The sequence below is a fragment of the Ischnura elegans genome, chromosome 4, assembly GCF_921293095.1.
Source record: "Ischnura elegans chromosome 4, ioIscEleg1.1, whole genome shotgun sequence".
Lineage (NCBI taxonomy): Eukaryota > Metazoa > Arthropoda > Insecta > Odonata > Coenagrionidae > Ischnura > Ischnura elegans.
The window spans coordinates 27,863,079-27,883,081 of NC_060249.1; the positions used below are offsets into that span (position 1 = coordinate 27,863,079).

General features: G+C 40.1%; 1 protein-coding gene across 2 annotated transcripts in view; it reads right to left on the reverse strand.

The window, feature by feature from the left end:
* LOC124157184 overlaps nucleotides 1-20,003 on the reverse strand; it is a 277,302-nt gene that overhangs the window by 21,105 nt on the left and 236,194 nt on the right. For both annotated transcript variants that reach the window (XM_046531716.1, XM_046531717.1), the window contains exon 2: nucleotides 7,542-7,695. In XM_046531716.1, coding sequence (XP_046387672.1) covers nucleotides 7,542-7,695 — 154 coding nt within the window. The remainder of the gene's footprint in view (nucleotides 1-7,541; nucleotides 7,696-20,003) is intronic.

Consider the following 20,003-nt stretch of genomic DNA (forward strand, 5'->3'; position numbering starts at 1 on the left):
TAACTCGGATGAATATTATCGAATTTGAGATAAGGGCAAACGATGAGATAGGTTGACTACATTCGCCCTAAAATTTTAAGCTGAGCACAATTATTAAACAATGAATGCGACAGTAAAAAGGAGAAAGTAAGACCCGTCAATCGGGAGAATAGCTTCCCATTGTGGTGGAAGAGCACGCGATGCGAACTCGAAAGCTGCGAGTTCGAGATCAGGACAAGACAAATGTTTTTTTTCCGCCGCTAGCAACTCTACGGTTATTTCCTTGAATAATTAGCTCTCATTCCAGCGAATAACTCCTGCACTAACAAACCACAAACGAAAACTTCAGTGGCCCGCAAGGTAGTGAGTAAATGTAATGTTCTTTATATAGTGCCTTACCTGGCTACCAGCTAAATAGTTAAAATCCGAAATAACTCGGCAGCCCCTCCAAAGCAACAAATAAATGATAAATTTAAAAAAATCAAAGAGATAAAAAGCGTATCACGCAAATTACGTACATATTTACGAACAGAGCCTTATTACTTTACTGCATACGTTCTCTTCGGTAATGATTGAACTCAATTCCACTCCCCCTTTCCCAGAGATGGTACATGGAAGTACGGCAACCGCGTACACGATTTCTCGACATCAATGCAAACATAATCATTTGCGTACCTTAAGCGATACTGATCAGCTCTCCGATTGAGGCTTCACCGGAAGGGAATGACGAGAAAGGGAAAAGGCGAACACATGAACAGTTTAAATCAACATCCGCCCATTAGATATCCTTGATCTCCCGCAACCCGCATTTCACCCGAGTCCTGAAGGGAAAGTCACCCAGAACATTGGACGTCCGTGAAAACTAGAAGAAAAAAACGATAACTTACGGAATTTATAATTTTAGCATCCGTGTTCGATACTGATTACAGCTTGGAGTAACCAGCCAAATAATAATGGTTAGGGGCCGTGCATGAACTGCAATGATTTTTTATTTTTTGTACGTGATTTTTTATCTATCTCATGGTTTACAATGAGATACGAAGGTGACAGAAGGTATGGATGGAGGGAGTACTTATCGGGGAGGGTATGTTTAAAACAGTGTTAGAGGGTTGAATGATAGGTAAGTGTGGGAGAGGAAGGAAGAGAATAGGATTTTTAGATAGAATGAAAAGGAGTAGGCCTTATTGTGAATTGCTGAGGGAAGTCCATGAAGGGAGGGGATATTGCCAAAATACTTCTCATATACTCCTTGAAAACCTACCTAAACCGGTAGAATACTTTAATAATAATACACCTTTACAACCGAATAATTATTACGAACCTCTCCTTCCCTATGGCAGTTACCAATGTATCTACGAATAAGATTTCAAATCAGTTATATGTCTTCAGTTAATGAGTGAAGTTATTTTGCAGTGAGGTTGAAGAAAATAAATATAATTCCTGAACTAGATATGATACAACTTCTTAATTATAATTTCAACGGCTGATATTAATTCATAGCAATGAACACAAATTGGCGGTATGCAAAAGTTGCGCTACTTTTCGTGATCCCTTTCCAACCTAGATACTCCGCAGGTTTTTCAGGCGACTTCCCCGTAATTTGGTATGGTGGGTAATTTTATACATGACCCATGAATGAAGAGGAGCTCCATGGGAAATAGTTCGATTATGAATAGTGATAGCTGAGCTAAGTCCTAGTTTAGGCGTTATGATTAGATTGCCGGTTGGCGTTCCAAAAATACGTCAAATCCTTGTTATGTTTGAGAAAATACTTTGAACCTCATGACCCAAAACTACACGGGACTCGAATCAAAAGTTTTCCGGTTTTGACGTTGGTCCTGATCGACAACCAAAATAAAAGTTGAATACCTACCATGCTAACCTAAGTCTGTACATCTGTACCCCAATGCCGGCCATTTTCAATACTTTTGTATCATTTCTTGACTACCAACCCTTAATGCGAGGAAAAGGTGTTTGGTATCATTTAAAAAGAATACATTTTGCTGGTGCTTTTTCATTTGCTTAATTACAGGTTACTACCACATTTTTTTAAAAAATGTGAAACTACGATTTTTCAAAAGACGGATGGCGTAATGTTACGCCATTATCAAAAATCGAAGGATTTCACGTGGCGTAATGTTAAGGCCGTTTTACACGGTACGCGGAATTGCGCAATCTGAGGTACGTGCGAAGGCGCAATCAAAATTGCGTCGTGTAAAGCGGTGAATTGCTAGAACTCATGCGAGAATGCCTGGATGCGAGACGGCAAAATAGCCCCTGTTCTAATTTCGTTCATGTATTCGCGCAATTCCACGCAATTTTAGAAATTAATGCAGCTCTAACCTGCGCAATTCCGTGCCCCGTGAAAAACGGCCTTTACGCCCATTGCACGCGAAGTGTTAAAGATAGCGTATAAAAAAAACTTACACCACAAAAAACCTAATATCTCGGATACAGTTGACCTAAATTGGCGAATTGTAAATGTTTGAAGAAGGAATCATTCATGAAAATAAAAATATAACTTCCATGGTATTTGGGTCGAATTTAATCTTTAGCTACTAGACGATGCTCCTTTCTTCATTGGCCTATCTTCCTCATGATTTGCGGAGAGCACGCCACTTGACTGAGGGAGGTCCAGGGCGGCATTTAACCTACAAGGCGGTATTTCCGCCCGCAGAAAGAGAGGGGAGGGCCGCAGGGGAGACAAATTTCTCCGTGCTCCACAGACAATCAGGGCAATTGACCCATTGACCCGACTTGATCCGGCCGAAAACCCTCCAAATGGCTATCATTTCAAAGGCGACTTTGAGCACAGGCACGCACAATCGCTGCAAAAAAAATGTGAAAAAATAGCTATTCAATGCTTGGTGACGTGAGCCGGTAAAGCATCAAACGAGCATGAGTACTTATTAACCATCGCGGTACGTACAAAAATGAGGTCATTTATAAATTGATGATTTTGGCGTAGTGATATAATGGTCAAGAAAAGAAATGTAATAGGAAATAAGAAATGAAATTAACTACCTTAGTTTCGTGAATTAATATTTGCGCTACAGTTGGTCGGAAAAGAAAAACTTGGTATTCGACTCCCCGGATGAAGACGAGAATCCCCGATGGCAAGTTTTGAATCAGGAGATAGAAAGCTGGACACCATGGATACCTTAACCCAGCTCGAACCACGAGAAGCATTCTTACTATGCCTAATAACTTTGCAAAAAACCAATGAAGTAATTCCTGAGGAAATCTCTTGACCATTAAAACGATACATAGGAACTGAATAATAAGGTTTTGCACATTTATCTGGAATATCGGAGCTAAATTTTCAGAGGAAATTTGCCAACAGCTAGGTCTACTCCCATTAGAGCCATGCGTGGCTCACACTACAAGAGCGGTACTTCATTTATTGTAAGGGAAGTTAAACCGTGGTCCTCGAGGCGTTTTTTTGTTTAAGGGAATGTGAAAGAAAACATCAGGTTTATTGCTACACTTTTTTCATTGCCACAAATTCATTTTTCTTACCAATTCTTAAAGCGGCTATTTACAGTGTAAAACTACAGCTGCACTTCACCACCTAAATTGACTGCGCAAATCAATTATACATTTCAGGTTTTTTTAAGACATCAATTTGAAACTAAGCGACAGTTACTCGACGACCTTAAATTGATTCTCCAGCATAAAAGAATGGCAAAGTGTAATTGACATAATATCTTTTTATTTGGAAACAAACTTAGGCCTGAGTTTCAACATTTTTCCGCTTCCAATAAATTTCATTATTAAATTTTATCGACAAAAACTTAAATAATTTCAGCCTTCACTCACCGACGTCACATTAAGAAATTGATTCTGGAGTAATATTGTTGGAGTACTTTGTCATAACAAATAAATGTCTCTCAATCGTTATACAGTATTATACAATGCAGTGACCCGGTGGAAATTCAACTCGTCTCATCTTCGCACATTTATTACCTGAAATACTTCTCCCCAAGTGTAAAACCAAGGCTATCGCTAATGGACGTATATTTAAAGCGCCTGCAGGAAGCATACCGACCCACTCTTCTTCATCAGGGTCCTCAAGAGAGAGAGCCGCGGAGAGGAATTAAAAGCGAGAGAACTAATCCAGGCGACTCACGTTCGGGGTAATTCGTCGTCGGATAACAGCCTTCCACGAACGATCCCTGAAAATGGGTCCCATGTCGCTTCGATCTGAGCGTTCCCGATGGCCCCATAAAAATTCCTCCGCCCTTCCGAACTGCGAGCTTCTCCTTGGTAACGCACTTCCTAGAGAGGGAGAGGGAACAGAGGGAGGTGTTTCAACCCCCTCATCCTACACTCCCGACCTTATCTATTATCCACCCCCACCACCAACCCGACGTTCTTCTCCATGGCAACAACGTCGGGCCAGGCTAATAACCCCGACGGCTCACTCTCGCTAAATGAAAGTGAAAAAAATGACGTGCTTGGCCTCGGGAGGGAGGAAATAGTGGAGGTGGGGAAAACAAGAGAAAGAGCTGTTGCGTGCACTGGGTCCGCAGTGGGAGCGGCGCCACCTGTCTTGGCACATAGCAGCGATCGACGCCACCGAAAGATTTCATGATTGATTGGGCCGCAAGTGGAGTGATATAAATTTCCAGTCGAGTTTGGTGGCATGAATTGGCACGAAAAGGTCTAAAGCCTTTACTCAGGGACGCGCGGATTAATGGGGGAAATTCCGTACGGAAGCTTCCCTTGCGAAGTTGACTCGAAGATGCCGGTCTTCTGGATAGATTCACGTGTTACGTATTTCAGTAGCACTGTTTCTACAAGGTATATGAATAGGCATTCCCAAAAATACGGGAATTTACCGCGAAAAAAATGATGTCGTTAGTGGCATGAAGTTCAGAACATAGCAGTGAAAATTTACAAAAAAATTAAGACTGCACTAAAGAAAATGTACTAATTTCATTTCATCAAATTTATTGAAAAAAATTATTGAACGAAATAAATAAAAATCCATGAATTATGTATACAATATTTACGCCGTTTTATTTACACTAAAATCCACTAATTATATCCTCTCTATATGATCGCATGTGAGAAAATATGAGACATGCGATCACATTTACACTAAAATCCACTAATTATATCCTCTCCATATGATCGCAGGTCTCATTAGTCAGGAATTATTCAGGAAATCATGAAATTTTATAAAACTCTAGTCACCTCTCGCCAATTTTTTCTCTTAGAAGTGTTTAAATGAAAATTATGGAAAAACTGTTGTCTGAGTCTAAAGAATTATGCACTCTAGTCCGTGTTTCAAAATGTGAGAAAATATTTTTTCACCGAAATTTCCGGAAATGTTCATGATAAATGTTCTGGAAAATTAATTATTGAAAAGATTAGTTGTAACTTTGAAGTACCAATGTCATATTGTGCTGCAAAAGTACCTTAAATGATTTTGTACGAGTTAGGACTAATCAATATCCCCCATGTAGCGGAAGTAGGACCCCTTGTAAGCATACCACTTACAGATAGAAGGGAATGAGCTTGCCTTTTTCAGGAAAAAAAATATCTATCACTTCTCAACAAAACCAATCTTTTCCCTTCCAAGATTTCTTCGATAAACTGTCATTATAGACTCATTTTAATCGCTTGCCACCGTGGGTGGCACACATTTCCAGGAAATGCTCCAAAGAGAAACATCAAAGTGTTTTCAAATGAAATCCTTCCTGATCGTACCCCTCCTAGTATAAATCATTTCCTGGAAGTCCCCAACAAGATTTTTATTTCACGCATGATGAATATGCTTTCGCTCAGAAGCAACGGCATTTACAATTCACGGCTCGACAAATCAATTTGTTTCTGGATCGGACTGCAATATGGTCGTTGATGGTCGTTACATCAATTTTGCCGTTAGTGGCATATTTATTATAGCTTTGTGTCATACACTTTTATCAATTGCGTTCCCGAGATCAACGAAACATTTTTCCCTCATCTAGTAATCAGCCTAATTGTAACGTTAATCAAGGTAATTTTAATGTACAGAGATTATTTTCCAGAATAAATCATCACCATCGTCACATCACACCAGGGCGGCTTTGATCAGTATTATACCGCATGACAAGCTCAAAAAATGTGATTTATAGCACGCCAACTTAATTATTTTTAGAGTAATAAAACACATGATGTTTTCAGGCAGAATTGCATGGAACTAAAAGTAATGAATCACGAACGAAACAACAATTGTGATTTCAAAATAATTAATTGTCATGCAAAGCATTGACGGACAAAGACGTGATAAGTCACCACGCATGATACATCAGTATAATTACAATTATAAAATTTTATCTAATGATGCCCATAGCTGTCGAAAAAACAGTCACAGAGAAATAAATTATTCAGAAATAATAACGCTAAAATGTCCCCAGCAATTTAAAAAACTATTTTTCGTGTATCATTCAAAAATTAATTTTGATAAAATTCGTAAAGGCACTGATATAGTTTTCAATATACTACGGATACGTCGTCCGACGGTAAATTCCGTTACGGGTATACCTAGGGCTACCAAAAAACTTGTAGTAGTATACCGTTTTCAAATTTTCAATGGTAAACAGATATAAAGGAAGTAAATAAGTATTTATCGTGCTTAAAATATCCAGCTAAGACAATGCTGATAAGATAAAAAACGCTGAAGACCTTGATTTACGAATTTCCTGACCAAAAACAATTTGAGTGTAATTTTACAGCAATAAACAGTGAATATATTATCACTACTATACCTTAAAATGTTACTTAAGTTGTGAGCGTGGCAGATATTAAATCGAGAAATAATTATCATTATTTTCTCCTGTGTAGGTCTCAATTTGGTGCATCATCTGTGCATGGACACACTGACAAGTCTCTGAACCCTGACCAGACTCGGTCTAAAAACTGTATCTAAAGATATCCAGGTCATTTATTCATCTTCTAACCAGATCGTGTTGTATGGTGAGGGGCAAAGGGGCTCCACTCACCCTGGACATTCTTACAAGACCCTGAATCATGACCAGACTCGGTCTAAAAACTGTATCTTCAGATATCTAGGTCATTTATTCATCTTCTAACCAGATCGTTTTGTATGGAGAGGGACATTAATGAGGGGCAAAGGGGCTCCCCTCACCCTGGACATCCTTACAAGAACCTGAACCACGACCATACTCGGGCTAAAAACTGTTGCTTTAGAAATCCATTTGATTTATTCGTCTGCTGACCAGATCATCTTGTAGGAAAAGGGGCATTAATAAGTAGGGGCTCCACTTACCCTGAACAACATGGCAAGACCCTGAGCCCTGACCATACTCGGTCTAAAAACTGTCGATTCAAAAATACATTTGATTTATTCGTCTGCTAACCAGATCGTCTTTTAGGAAAAGGGGCATTAATAAGTAGGGGCTCCACTAACCCTGGACACCATGACAAGACCCTGAAACCTGACCATACTCGGTCTAAAAACTGTGATTCAGAAATCCAGCTCATGTATTCTTTTTTTCTGACCAGATCATCCAGTATGGAGAGGGGAATCAATGATCAGGGGCTCTAGTACTTACCGTAGTATGAGACGAGGTCGTCGTCGGCCCCTGCAGAGACGGCGGAGGCGGCGGTGGCGACCCGCGTAAGCGTGGGCTGCGGCCCGCCATCACCCTCCGTCAGCCGTGCCGCTTCCTCGTCCGTACCTTTGCTGTACGAACACTCGCTCTCCGTCTGACAAAAGGAAAACAGAAGAAAAAAAAGCGTTATTAGTCATCACGTACATTGGACAATACGGAACATTGAAACATGTGGGATTCCAGAGATAACAAAAATAAAGATAAAGTCCAAGGAAGAGTAGGAGAGAAGAGAAGCCTCATGAAAACATTGATGAGAAGACGGAAAAACCTTAAGAGGCCATATTTTGAGACTTGATGGCTTGATGAAGACAACCGTCGAGGGACAAGTGGAAGGCAAGGACGGAAAAGGAAGACCTCGAATAAAAAATATGGAACAGGTGAATAAGGATGGAATACTTAGGTGTGAAAAGATTAGCTGATAGTAGAGTAGGGTAGTTTCCTATTTTTTTTAATTGCCTAAATAGAAAAATTATTTCTCCTCGAGTTCGTATATCACGCTTTTAGATTTTTAAATGACGATATCGCGATATTACTATACTTCGCGATACTATATTTCGCGATTAAATGAAAAGTGAAAATTTTCAACGTTGTTAGGATATAATTATTTTTACGAAACTACGCAACATAAAAGTGTATATTTATTTAAAGTTTATATTTCAATTGATATCAGTAAATATTTCGATTATCAGACTGAAGTATGTTCAAAATAATATCGACCGCCTGTGAGTTCTAGTCCAATAATCAAGAGATGGAAGTGAGATTCGACTATAAATGGCACCAATAATTGAAATCAATGATAAAATCAGGACTAGAATATGTTTTATCCTACGGGAATAATATTTTCACGATTTGAACACTGTTACCATGTAAACGAATTAAAGCAAGAATGACTCCACAGAAAAATGCACGAGGATACTCTAACATTTTCACGGGAAGAGAAAAATGCAAAAGCAGCACAAAATGAGTAAAGAAAGTTCAATAACAATTTTCCTTGCAATTAAGGGAAATTAAGAGCGATCCATTCAGTTATCCCATGTTTTCACTACTCTACGTTACCTAGATTACAGGAATGGGCTATTTCTGACCATGAGGGATTCCCCTCGAGTCTTACCAAACGATTCGCCGGAAAGAACGATGAGCTATTGGCTATGAGTAAGAAAACCACAACCGAAGGGATCCAAAGCCTGGATAAGTCAACACGTATCCGACAAAGAGATAGCTGTTTCCGAGTAGTTAATTTAAGCCAACTAAAAATCGACACATGTCCCAAACATAAGTTAATCCATGAAGAATCTTAATCCATGAAGAAGAATTGAAGATCTAAATTAGGTTGAATGGGTCGAAATAGTGAGTGAAAAAGTCTTTAGAAAATGATAGATAACAAAATTCTACTGAAGCCCGGAGGAAGACGGGATACTTAATTGATCATCATGACATACATGATGAGACATGATGATCTGATGAGGGCAATAATTTGACTGGATGTGATTAATGGCAAAAGAAGGCCTCAGGTCAGCTGTGTGGAACAAGTGAAGGGGGATTTAAAAGAGAAGAGAAGATGTACATGATAATACGCAATAATGAGAATATTAGTTAAGTGATGAGTTGAGTGAGCACCTGTATCAAGTTTTTTTCATGATTTTTTCACCAATAACGATGATCTGAACTCCACAAATGGCCTTCAAATTTTCCTCATGCCAATGTCTTATCTAATATAAATTACCTCAACAGTTTCCGAGAGAAACGGAGGAGTGTACCCTATCTCAAGCAGGTCAGAGGTCAATCATAATATCACCGGTTTCTGAGAAGTGTAGGAGGGTGCTCACACAAAATGAAACACACACCAAGAGTGATGTGTGGAATTTTTCCTATTTTGAAATAAACACAACCTAGGATTCGATGTCACCACATCATCTTAAGGTAAAAAATGGTTTGAAATCCATTTTGTACCTTGGTTTCAAAACCATTTTGTACCTTGAAGATAGGGTAGCTACATCGAAACCTAGGCAGGAATATATTTTATAACCGTCAAAAATTGCCAGTGTTTATTTCAAAACCTAAGACACACCCCGCGATTTGTGAGCATCCCCTCACTAACGCGCACGAGCAAAAAGTCCACGCATCAACCAAAGAAAAGAACCGCCACGTCCCAGCTGCTTGGGTAGGTCAAGAAATTTAAAAAGTTCCCGAGGAAAAACATGGCGAGAATTAGAGGGACATCAATGGAGGGGCGCGAAAACAAATACTGTCGACTGACGTAATGCTCGCGGGAAAAGCAGCTGGAGCTTATGGTCTCGCCCGCTCCACCGCTGATCACACTTGCCATTCCAGAACAGTCGAAAATTGGCCTTCACTCGACATCACCGCTCCTAAATTTATCCGAAACCTCCCGTCCACCCGCTATTCCATCCACCCACTCCCTCCAGACTGTTCCCACCGCAAACCCCACCCCCCACCCCTCCGCCAATTATAAATAGCAACCGTTTCCACGCGCTTCCTTCGCAGCCGGCCTAAATCACACGACTCCGGCGAGTTGTTTGCGCTCTGGCAAGGGCGTTTAAAGGAATACGGAACGATGACCTAGAGCGCATCTCGCCGACGCGATGACTGACTCATCGATGCATCTTCTGCGCGGGTCGTCCCGAGAAACAGTGATGCTCGGATACTTTCCTGCCAAAGAGAACGGGGTTTGAAGAGGGACGCGGAAAATTGTCAATGCGAAGAGGAATTAACATGTGCAAACTAAGCATGATGTAGCTCAAGTCATAGGTACTTAGGAATGAGGCTTCCATCGGTGTTTCCATTCAAATATGCATTAATAGTGATTAAAATACTCTAAAAAGTATATCTATATCCATTCTCATTCTCCTCCACTGAGCCTTACCCTCCAAGAATAAGTTATAGGCGGGTGAGTTCAAGAGAGCCACGTCATAGTGGAAGGATTTTGTTTTGACGTATCCGTAGGCTTCAACGGGGATTTGAACTCAGGCCCTAGCAATTGGTAACCAAACGCTCGACGTAATAAGCCACCACACCCCACTCAAGAATAATAATCGGAATGAATTATTTGAATTTGGCGAGTTAATAATGAGAAATAAGGATATGAGGCACAAATTTTGTACCACTCTTCACCGGTTTCAACCTCCACCGGTCATGATCAAGGGAATACAAGAGCAGGACTATGAGGCTGAGGAAGTCGGACGCCCTTGGGATAGTTACTCTAAACGACTAACGAGACCATTACAGATTGTAGTTAAATGTGTGTGGTATGTAAAAAAAACATTCGACGCTCGCGTTTCTTCACTATAAAATTCACTCGGGAGTAATGAATGGTAACTAATTCCGAGGCAATCGACGCTGAGAATACGAGAAAATATATATGAATTACACAGCGTAAACTATGTTTACTGAAGAATATTGGTTTGAGATTTGATTAACTAAAAAATTATGTACCCGAGGGAAACTCCAAATTTTGTTACAGGTAGAGCAATTCTTTATCGACAATGAGAAAAGCAAAACCGACTACTAATGGTAAAAAAAAACGTTATTGCAAAAAATGGTGAGTTTATGATTTTTAGTGAAACATGTTCATTTTTATCACTAAAGGAACCGAAGAAAATACCTAAAAGATATTTTTATTGCCATCTTCAACACTAATACTATGAGAAACCACTTAGAATATTGCAGCTTACACTTTTTAAGTTCAGCCCAGTTGCAAAAACTCACAAGGCACTGAGACTTGAATTTTATTTTCATTCGAGTCACCCTTACCCAATATTACACTTTATTTTCATAGGATCAATATAATGTACATCAGTGTCACTTTATTTTCACCGCAGCTATGTGGACAAATGAACCCCACATAAATTTGAGGGGATTGGGTAGGTGTGGTGGCTAGTGTTGGCTTCCCACCCCGTGGGCTCGAGTTCAAACCCCGGCGGTGGCAGAGAATTTTCAGAGACTGCCCGATCCCTGCTTGAATATTGTGTGGAGAACATTTCAAGTGCAACACTCCGTCCGTCAGATAGGACATTAAACCGTGGTCCCCTTGGCGCCTTTCGGTAAGAGTAGGCGAATGCCGACGCCGGGTTTCTCTCCACCCTTCATTCCATACCCTTCCCTCATGGCGCAAATGACCTCAACTGTCGATCGCCTCCTCTAAATAACATACTTTACCATAAATTTGGAAAACCGATTCAAACATTCACGTGTATTTTCACGTGTAAGAAGTATGAATTAGCTTAGCCATCTCTCAAAGCAAAGTCACTTTTCCTCCCACACTTCCACTCACTAATCGATACAAATAGCACGAAAGGAGCGCGGCCAACCCCAGATGGTCGCAAAATCAGAGCAGAGGAGAAGAGAGGCCGCCTTACTTCGACGATGATCTACCCTCATCAAGAATCGCTTCCAGCAATCCTAGCGAGGAGAACGAAATCACCAGCTTCTGTGGAAGTACCTCCTCTCGAGTAATGGCGGTTATTTATCTTCCAAGGACCGAGAAAAGAAAAGGGGACAAAAGGAGTGATCAATGCCGAGTGAGCAGTCACAGTAATCCAACTCATTTCTTCGCTGGAAACTAAGAAATCTGGGAGGAAAAAGATGTATGCCGATTGCACAGCTAGTAATTAGAGCACCGTGAGTACAGAGGAAGTTTTTCGAATGCCATTCTAGGTCGAATAAATAGGACTTGACCTTTTAAATTCTGAGTTTGGGAGATATAAGCAATTTGAGGTGACGTTGAAGATACCCTAGTAAGCATAAGTGACTGTAATGAGCAGGAATGAGGCTGAATCAGGATACAATTGAGTAATAGGTGGCATCCTCCAAATAGAGAGCTCACTATCTTCTTTAAATCCATCTCCATCCTCTTTACCATAGTCCCTAGCATATTTATATGCGCAAAGCAGAATTTAGAATAAAACTTCTTACAAATTGTCTAAGTTTAAATAATTGTTATTCAAAGATTTTTCAACCATATGTCAAATTTTTCCGCAACAAACTTATTTGAAACAAACCTTTACCTTTTTAGCTAATGCAATTACTGAGGTACACATTTTGAAGTAAATTGATGACTGAAAACTTATAAATACTTCTTTAGCCTTCATGTGGTATTTAGTAACATTATAAGTTAATCAATTATAAGTTGGAAAAGAGACTGACGCAGTGAACTGGCTGAAAGAAAACATTATTACATCTAAGAAAACTTATTTAAAAGCTATGCGAGACTGACTTCGTCATATTCGCCTCCTTCAAAATCATCTCTCTTGTTTACTGCCGAGTTTTTTTTTTAACGATTATTCACATCACCAATGTCTTTACGGGAACTGTAAATTATAATTTATCACTCTGGGAGAGAAATCGCGGAATTGTCGGATAAGTACAGGCAAAATCAAACGATGCTTTCCTGTGGAGAATTCTTCCGCTTAAGTGCGATGGTTGATGACTCAGTAAATGTTAAGCAACTCTTTCAACAGCAATTTTCAAAGGCTCTCCCTAAAATCCGTTAACATTTTACTGTCACAATGAAAAACACACATACTTTAAAACTGCGCAGGAAAGAGGTTTCAAAATCTTGCAGAAAAGACAGCGTACTCAACCGAATAGTGAAGCAAATGGATACTGAATGGACAAAAAGGCTACACCGTTTCCTAATGATTCACAGAGGAGCGTTTCGCCGTCGCTAATGAGATTATTTCGCGACAAGGGTGCGCGAATGCCAGCCGCGGGAATGCTCCACCCTACACCCTGTGGTCCTCATCGCCGGCGCACAAGAAACGGGATAGCGAAGAAGCTAACAAAAAAGCTCTTCTCATGGCACTGCTTCCATAATATAAAATTATACTTTTTCCGCCCAATATTTGGATAGCGTGGTGTCCCAGTGAGCGTAGAGCGATAGGCCTCTGATTCGAGTTGACGGACTACTTCTAAGCCGGATGAAGTCATCCCCAAATAAAAATCATAACCCATCGAGATTGCCCAGGGTAAGAAACATTGAATGTTTGAAAATATGAGCCTGCTGTTTAATGCAGATTTAGTTCAACTCTCACCCATCAATTTGTGTGGGAGATAAATTCTTCCATTAAAACCCTCATTAAAAGTTGCTTTAAACTATTATGTATTTGTCGCGCGGTTTTTTATCAATTTTAAGGAATTATTGGGCATAAGGTAGAAGTGGTAATCCCAAAAAAACTGACTAACAATCGATTTGGGGATATTATTGCAATTACGCATGAAGTTATTTCTAAGATATTTCCGCCGAGCAACACCATACAAATTTTAGAGTAAAGATAATTTAGCAAATATTAGCTGACGAAATAAACCAACTCATTTCCACATGTCGACGTGCATTAATGGAATCATAAAATGAGCCCCATCACGTTAAGGTCGTGGTGTGTACCGCCACTCAACGTCATAGTTAATTTTTGGCAAAAATCACACTCCATCACCCTAAAATTTAAAACACTACATAAACTAAATTTTTTCTTACCAAGGAAGAGCTTAAAAACCAATGGCGGATAACGAGCGTGACATGGTGTGAGATCACCCAAAGTGAGTTTGATGTCACAATGCGCCCGCTCACGTTCTTTACTCACCAATGATGCGTCGACTATGTACGTCTCATTTAAACCTATCCCAAAAAAACTAATTACTAATGAAGAATGGAGAGAATATTACCGACAATTTGAAATTTTGCAGAGACTTTCTGTACTGGATCCCATATGCTCGCTGCATATTCAAGGTGTGGTCGGACGAGTGCGATATAGCACCTTTCTTTTACTTTCTCATCCGAAAATATTCCCACAATACGCTTGACGAATTAACTTCTGCAAGGCCCTGCCACAAATATTCCTTATGAGTGTTTCCCACGATAGGTTCGAAGTTATCGTTACTCCCTCGTACTTCATATCATTTGCTGCCTTCACGTTAATACCATCCACAGCATGGACATGGTTACAGTAAGACGAAATCCGCAAGAAATGTACCCCCGTTCATTTGCTCCTTTTAACTTCGAGACCCCACTCTTGGCTCCACAAATGAACGTAGTTTAAATCCGATTAAAGAATTCCTAAATCAGAGTGATTACTAATTTTGCGAGAGATGACAGCGCCATGAGCAAATAAACTTATTTTACTGCTAATTCGGGAGCAGATGTCATTAATGTATATAATGAACAAAAGGGGGCCAATGCCGAAGAGAGAGAGAGGTTTGGAAACACTAAGCTTGTCAACTAAGAATTGAACATAAAAACGGAACTGAAGTGCGCAGTCTACGCATGGTTCCCTACTCTGAGTCACTTGGCAAGCGTATGCCATCTTGTCGATAACGCGCATTTACGTTTTTTCTTTAAGTGAACTCGACGAGGAAATCATTTTTTCAAGACCCTCTTTCCACGCCCGCCCTCATTTCCCCACCACCAAAGGAATGAAGTAGAAGTGACAGTCCCCATTCTTCCGGCGCTCCCAATCCCAACTTCGTCCCTATATGATTCTGTTTACCAGCGGAGATATTTGGGCCAGCCACCGGTTGATCGCCGTACCCCCGGAGACGCGACCCCCCGTCTCCATCGGATGACCCGCCATTGTGATGCCGTCGCGGGCAAGAGGAAGGGCGATGACGGAAAGATCCCAACAAGTCGACGCGACGGCCGAAGCGAGGAAAAGGGAGTCGTAAAAACTTGGCCGTAAAAACTATGCCCTAGAAGCTGTGGAACCACCGACGTAGCAACTGCGTCGATGAGAGAATAAACAGAGCCCTATAACGTGGCTAGGCATGCATAGAGTACAGTGAGGAAAAAATGACTTTTGGCTATGGCACATGGCGCCAAGATTGAAAAAGATAATCCCTATCTCACATGATAACCTTTCCTTGACCATCCTGTGCTAGGAAAGATCACTGACTCGCTGATTAATACGAAAGTATTGCTTGAAGTAATATAATGAGTTTGCTTACTTCAAATATAAATCATGTTACCTATTATTTTAGGACCTACGAAGACGGAGAGGTATAAGTATTTAAATTACATCAATTTTTAATGCTCTGAGTTTTTTTAAAAAAAAGCTCTGAATTGGGTGCAGACACCGCCAAAGTCATTACGGTTCATCCGAGCATTAAAGATTTCAATTTCAGCTCGGTGAATCAATTTAAATAATTAATCAATTTAAAACGATAAAAATCATTATTTAAATAGCTTAAAAATTACGTAATGAATTGAAGAAATATCTGAGGCTCTTATAGATCGAGTTAAGATTAAATTACTTGGACTTCTCCAGCAAATACATTTTCTATTGCTAAAACATCTCGAAATAAATTTTTTCGCGTAACTTCATATAAATTTGACTGAGTTCTTAACTTAAAACGGTCAATTTCAGGGATAATTTCAACAATATTTAATATATTCTTATAACTAATAATGCAATTCATGTGAAAACAAGTATCTTATTTAAGCTTTTTACGTAAACATACATTAACCTTCACAAAAAACAATTTACAATATTATTTAATTATTTTCATCTACCCGTAAACAGCACATATAAGGCCTTTACAACGGGGATGCAACAATCAACAAAGAAGGACGTTCACAAACGTCCATGTCCTGGATAAGTGCAGCTTGCCCAGGAGGGACTCGAACCCGCGACCTCCGATTAGAAAGGCGAGGGCATTCCCCGCCGCCACCGAGGCCGGCTATCTCCTAGATTTGGTGGGGGATAAAATTTCCTATTACTCCCCCGTATCCGCCACAACTTGTTCGGTATCGCGGTGACAGTGGCGATGGGCAACAGCCGCCCAAAAGATAAGAATTGGGTCACAAGAGATAGGCGAATAGGGGAAGCACTCATCCCACCACAGACGGCTCGGCGAGGAGTCACGCGAAGAGTTCGTCCCCGACAATAATCCCCCAAGGCAGACCACGGTGTCACGAAGCACCCCCGCCTCACTAGTCTTCAATTATTTCGCAAGGAATAGGGGAGTGGACACGGGAGGGAGGCAATTTCGCTCACGAAATGGAATTCCCCTCACACGATGGCATCGTCGGGTTCACTGTCACCTTCCCGTGTTCAAAAGGACGAAATGTGATGAGGGCGAAAAACACTTAAGTGGAAATAGATTAGAGGGCGTTATTTTATAGAGGTTTCAACTGGTTTCGAAGACTTCCGTTTTCCACGACGAGATAAACGCAAAAGTCTCTTTTTTACGAAGAAGAAAACTACCATATAGAAACGTCAATTAAACACTGCTGCAAGGGAAGGTGATATGTAATAGTACTCACGAATGAAGCGCTAAACGAAAGGTAAGCAAATCAGCCACCTTCAAGATAAAAGAATAACGAAAAACTCTGTCCCAACATTTCAATTTCAAGGGATCAATCTTAAAAAATATATGATATCAGCCAGGGGCGCAACTAGGAATTACGAGGGTTTAGGTGCAACTAATAGCGGGTAGTGTGGGGGTATGGAATACCCACCATGATAAGTGGTAGGTGCGAGATTAGTAAATTGCGGAATTTTAAAGATAAATGGTTCAAATGGTGAGTTTTACGACTTTCTGAGGGATATTTTATTCATCCTTACACTATTCTATTAGCAATATCAATCAAATTATGTAAAATGGATTAACCTTAAAAATTTCTCTGAGCTCTGGGGGGGGGGGGTTTATCCCCCAGAATCCCCCCCTCTCTGCGCTACTGATATCAGCCAGCTCATATGTTCAGAAATTCAAAAAAGAATTCAATGGAAGAGACCGACACTAAAAGGTAGTAAAACATTCTCTTAGCTGTAATGTATTGTAAGCGAATATATCGCTTTCGATTATCTAAACCTTCCCCTTCATTCGAATAGGGTAAAGTTTTGGATAAGTATAGGTACGTACAATATGGACCTTAAGAGGGGTATCGAATTTTGAAACTATAGTGGCTGTGAGTAATGAGTGGGATACACAAAATAACGATTCTCTACCTGAGTGACCACCCTACAAAGTAATACCAAAATCGGATTCTCCATCGCAATAGATTCGTCCATAAACATTAATCCACAATAAACTAAAAATGAAGAGTTCAAAACTCAACCCCAAAAACAATGGTTAGGGTTGAGTTTTGACCAAAAATGCAATAAATTGGTTAAAACAATGTTTTCAAATCAATTAAAAACTCATTTAGCGAAAAATGTCCAAACTCATTTTGGAATTCTCCTTATTTTATCAAATCCCACTATTTGGAAAATAAATTCCGATCAAAGTGGAGTGATCGTGAAAAAACTGTTTGGCAATCAATCACAAGACCTCCCAATATTTATACAGGTGATAGCAGATGTTTCCTCACTGAAAATTTACTTATATTAGGATGCTCTTTATTATTTCAGAGGTTCTCCATGCGTGGATATAAAGTACTTTTTCATGAACTCCATTGAAATGAAAGACAACATCACGCCACGTTCGGCGTTAGCCTGGCTTCGACAATCGACCTTTACCAACCTTGTTTATCCTTTTGCTGCGCCCGCTTTTCCTTTTAATCACCCCCCGAATACTCTTATTTACGCTCCGCCCGCTGGTTCTAGTTCAGGCGAGTCCGTCATCCCGAGTGATGGCGAAGAAAGAAAGAGCCGCTTATCAACATCGGGCTTTTCATGTCGGCCGCAGGTGTGTGTTTTCTGGTTTTGCTCCGCGGCAGCAGTGTTGCAAACCGAACGATTTCAAAATCAGTTTCCTTCTCCTCCACCTCCCCTCCTCCTCCCATGCCATCTTAACTCAAAAACATTTCTAATGACAACGATGAATGCCACGGGAGAGGATTTGGACGATTTAAACCTCCTATCTCACCTGGAGACGAAGTAGGTTTTAATTGGAGTAAAAAAATTAAATTTCTCATTGAGGACACAATAAGTAATCCATGGATGAATAAGAATACTACATTCTACCACTATGTGGTTTTATAATCGCGGCATGTTTTGCCGTCTTGAAGTATCATCAAGTACAGAATATGCGGCTAAACATCGGTGAGGCTGATTATTTATTTTTTAACTGGCACACCTGCCGTCGCTAAAGCATAATCGTGCGAGGAATGCAGTAGAATATCACTGCATTAACTTACCCAATCTACGAAAAAAAGCAAGTAAAATAATAAAACAAAAATTTTATTCCTGGAGATGCCGAAAGAATGCGAAAAGCGTCGTGATTTTAAAAACAATTTAGTAATGAGTAAAAATCCTCATTTAACTAGGAATGCAAAAAAACTTATCAAATATATGCCTGAAGTAGTAAATTTTAGACATTAATACGTAGCTAAAATTCATTCAACATATTCTTCATCATAAAATATATATATTTATTAATAAATCTCTTAAAAGTTGATTCCTGAGTGATTTTCTTGCTAAGTTAGTGTAAATCTAGCACATTATTTGACGCTTATATTCATCACGGTGAACACCATATCTGATGATACCATGAACTGTGCACCAATTAACCTTTTTTTTAAAAAAACGGAGCGAGTAGTTCCCGGCAGGGGCACTTTTTCATATTCCCAGAGACTCCAGGTGCGTCAGCAAAATCACGCGGGAAATGCAGTTGGAATTACCTCCATCAATACCAGGGTACAAAAAAGCGTCCAATATCCGTGCACTGACGTCAGCGAAAGACATAAAAAAACCTCCGAGAAAGCTGAATGCAATCTTCTCGATCGCGGGCTTCAAGTTCCATATTTCCCTCAGCATTTCGTACTTCTCAACCATTTCGACTTCTTTTTCGCTCTGCTTTGTACCCTTGTGATCTGACAACGGGCATGGCTGGCAGCCAAACGGTACCGGCTCTGACGCCTGCTGAGAAGAGTGAGGTTCTGTCGGCTTCAAAGCAAATGCCTTTATAGCTAAAGATTCACCCGTTTTAGGGGCATCAACGCAGGAGCGGATTAAGATCGTTGTTTTGTGTTGATTGTGTTGTAAGACAGTTCATCACTTTCCGCGGCGGCTTTGTCGTCCGATACTGCGTTTGATTGTGAGGTCCGAACCTCGTAGAAAAATTGACCCTTAGATATTCATCAGTTATTTAAAAACATTTTTATAACCTGTTGAACTAAAAACTTTCACTGGATGGTTTTTGATGTCTTTGTTACCAATTTTGAATCCCAACAAAGTTTTTTCGTTATTCTTCTCCCGACTAAGGAAAGCAAGTTTTGGGTTGACTAAGTAAGTCAAATTTTGACACCGACCCACGTGTTCTGGTGCCGTGGGCAGGCAGTCAGCTATAAGACGTCTCAAAGAATGGTTGTATCCGAGAGTTTTTCGTTATGTTTCGTTATAAAGCATCAATCTGAAGTTTGTTTTTTTATTATCGTGATCCACCTAGTCCTTCGGTATCGAATCTAGTATCTTTCTTAAAAATGCCATCGTTTGCATTATTCCTAAAATGCCG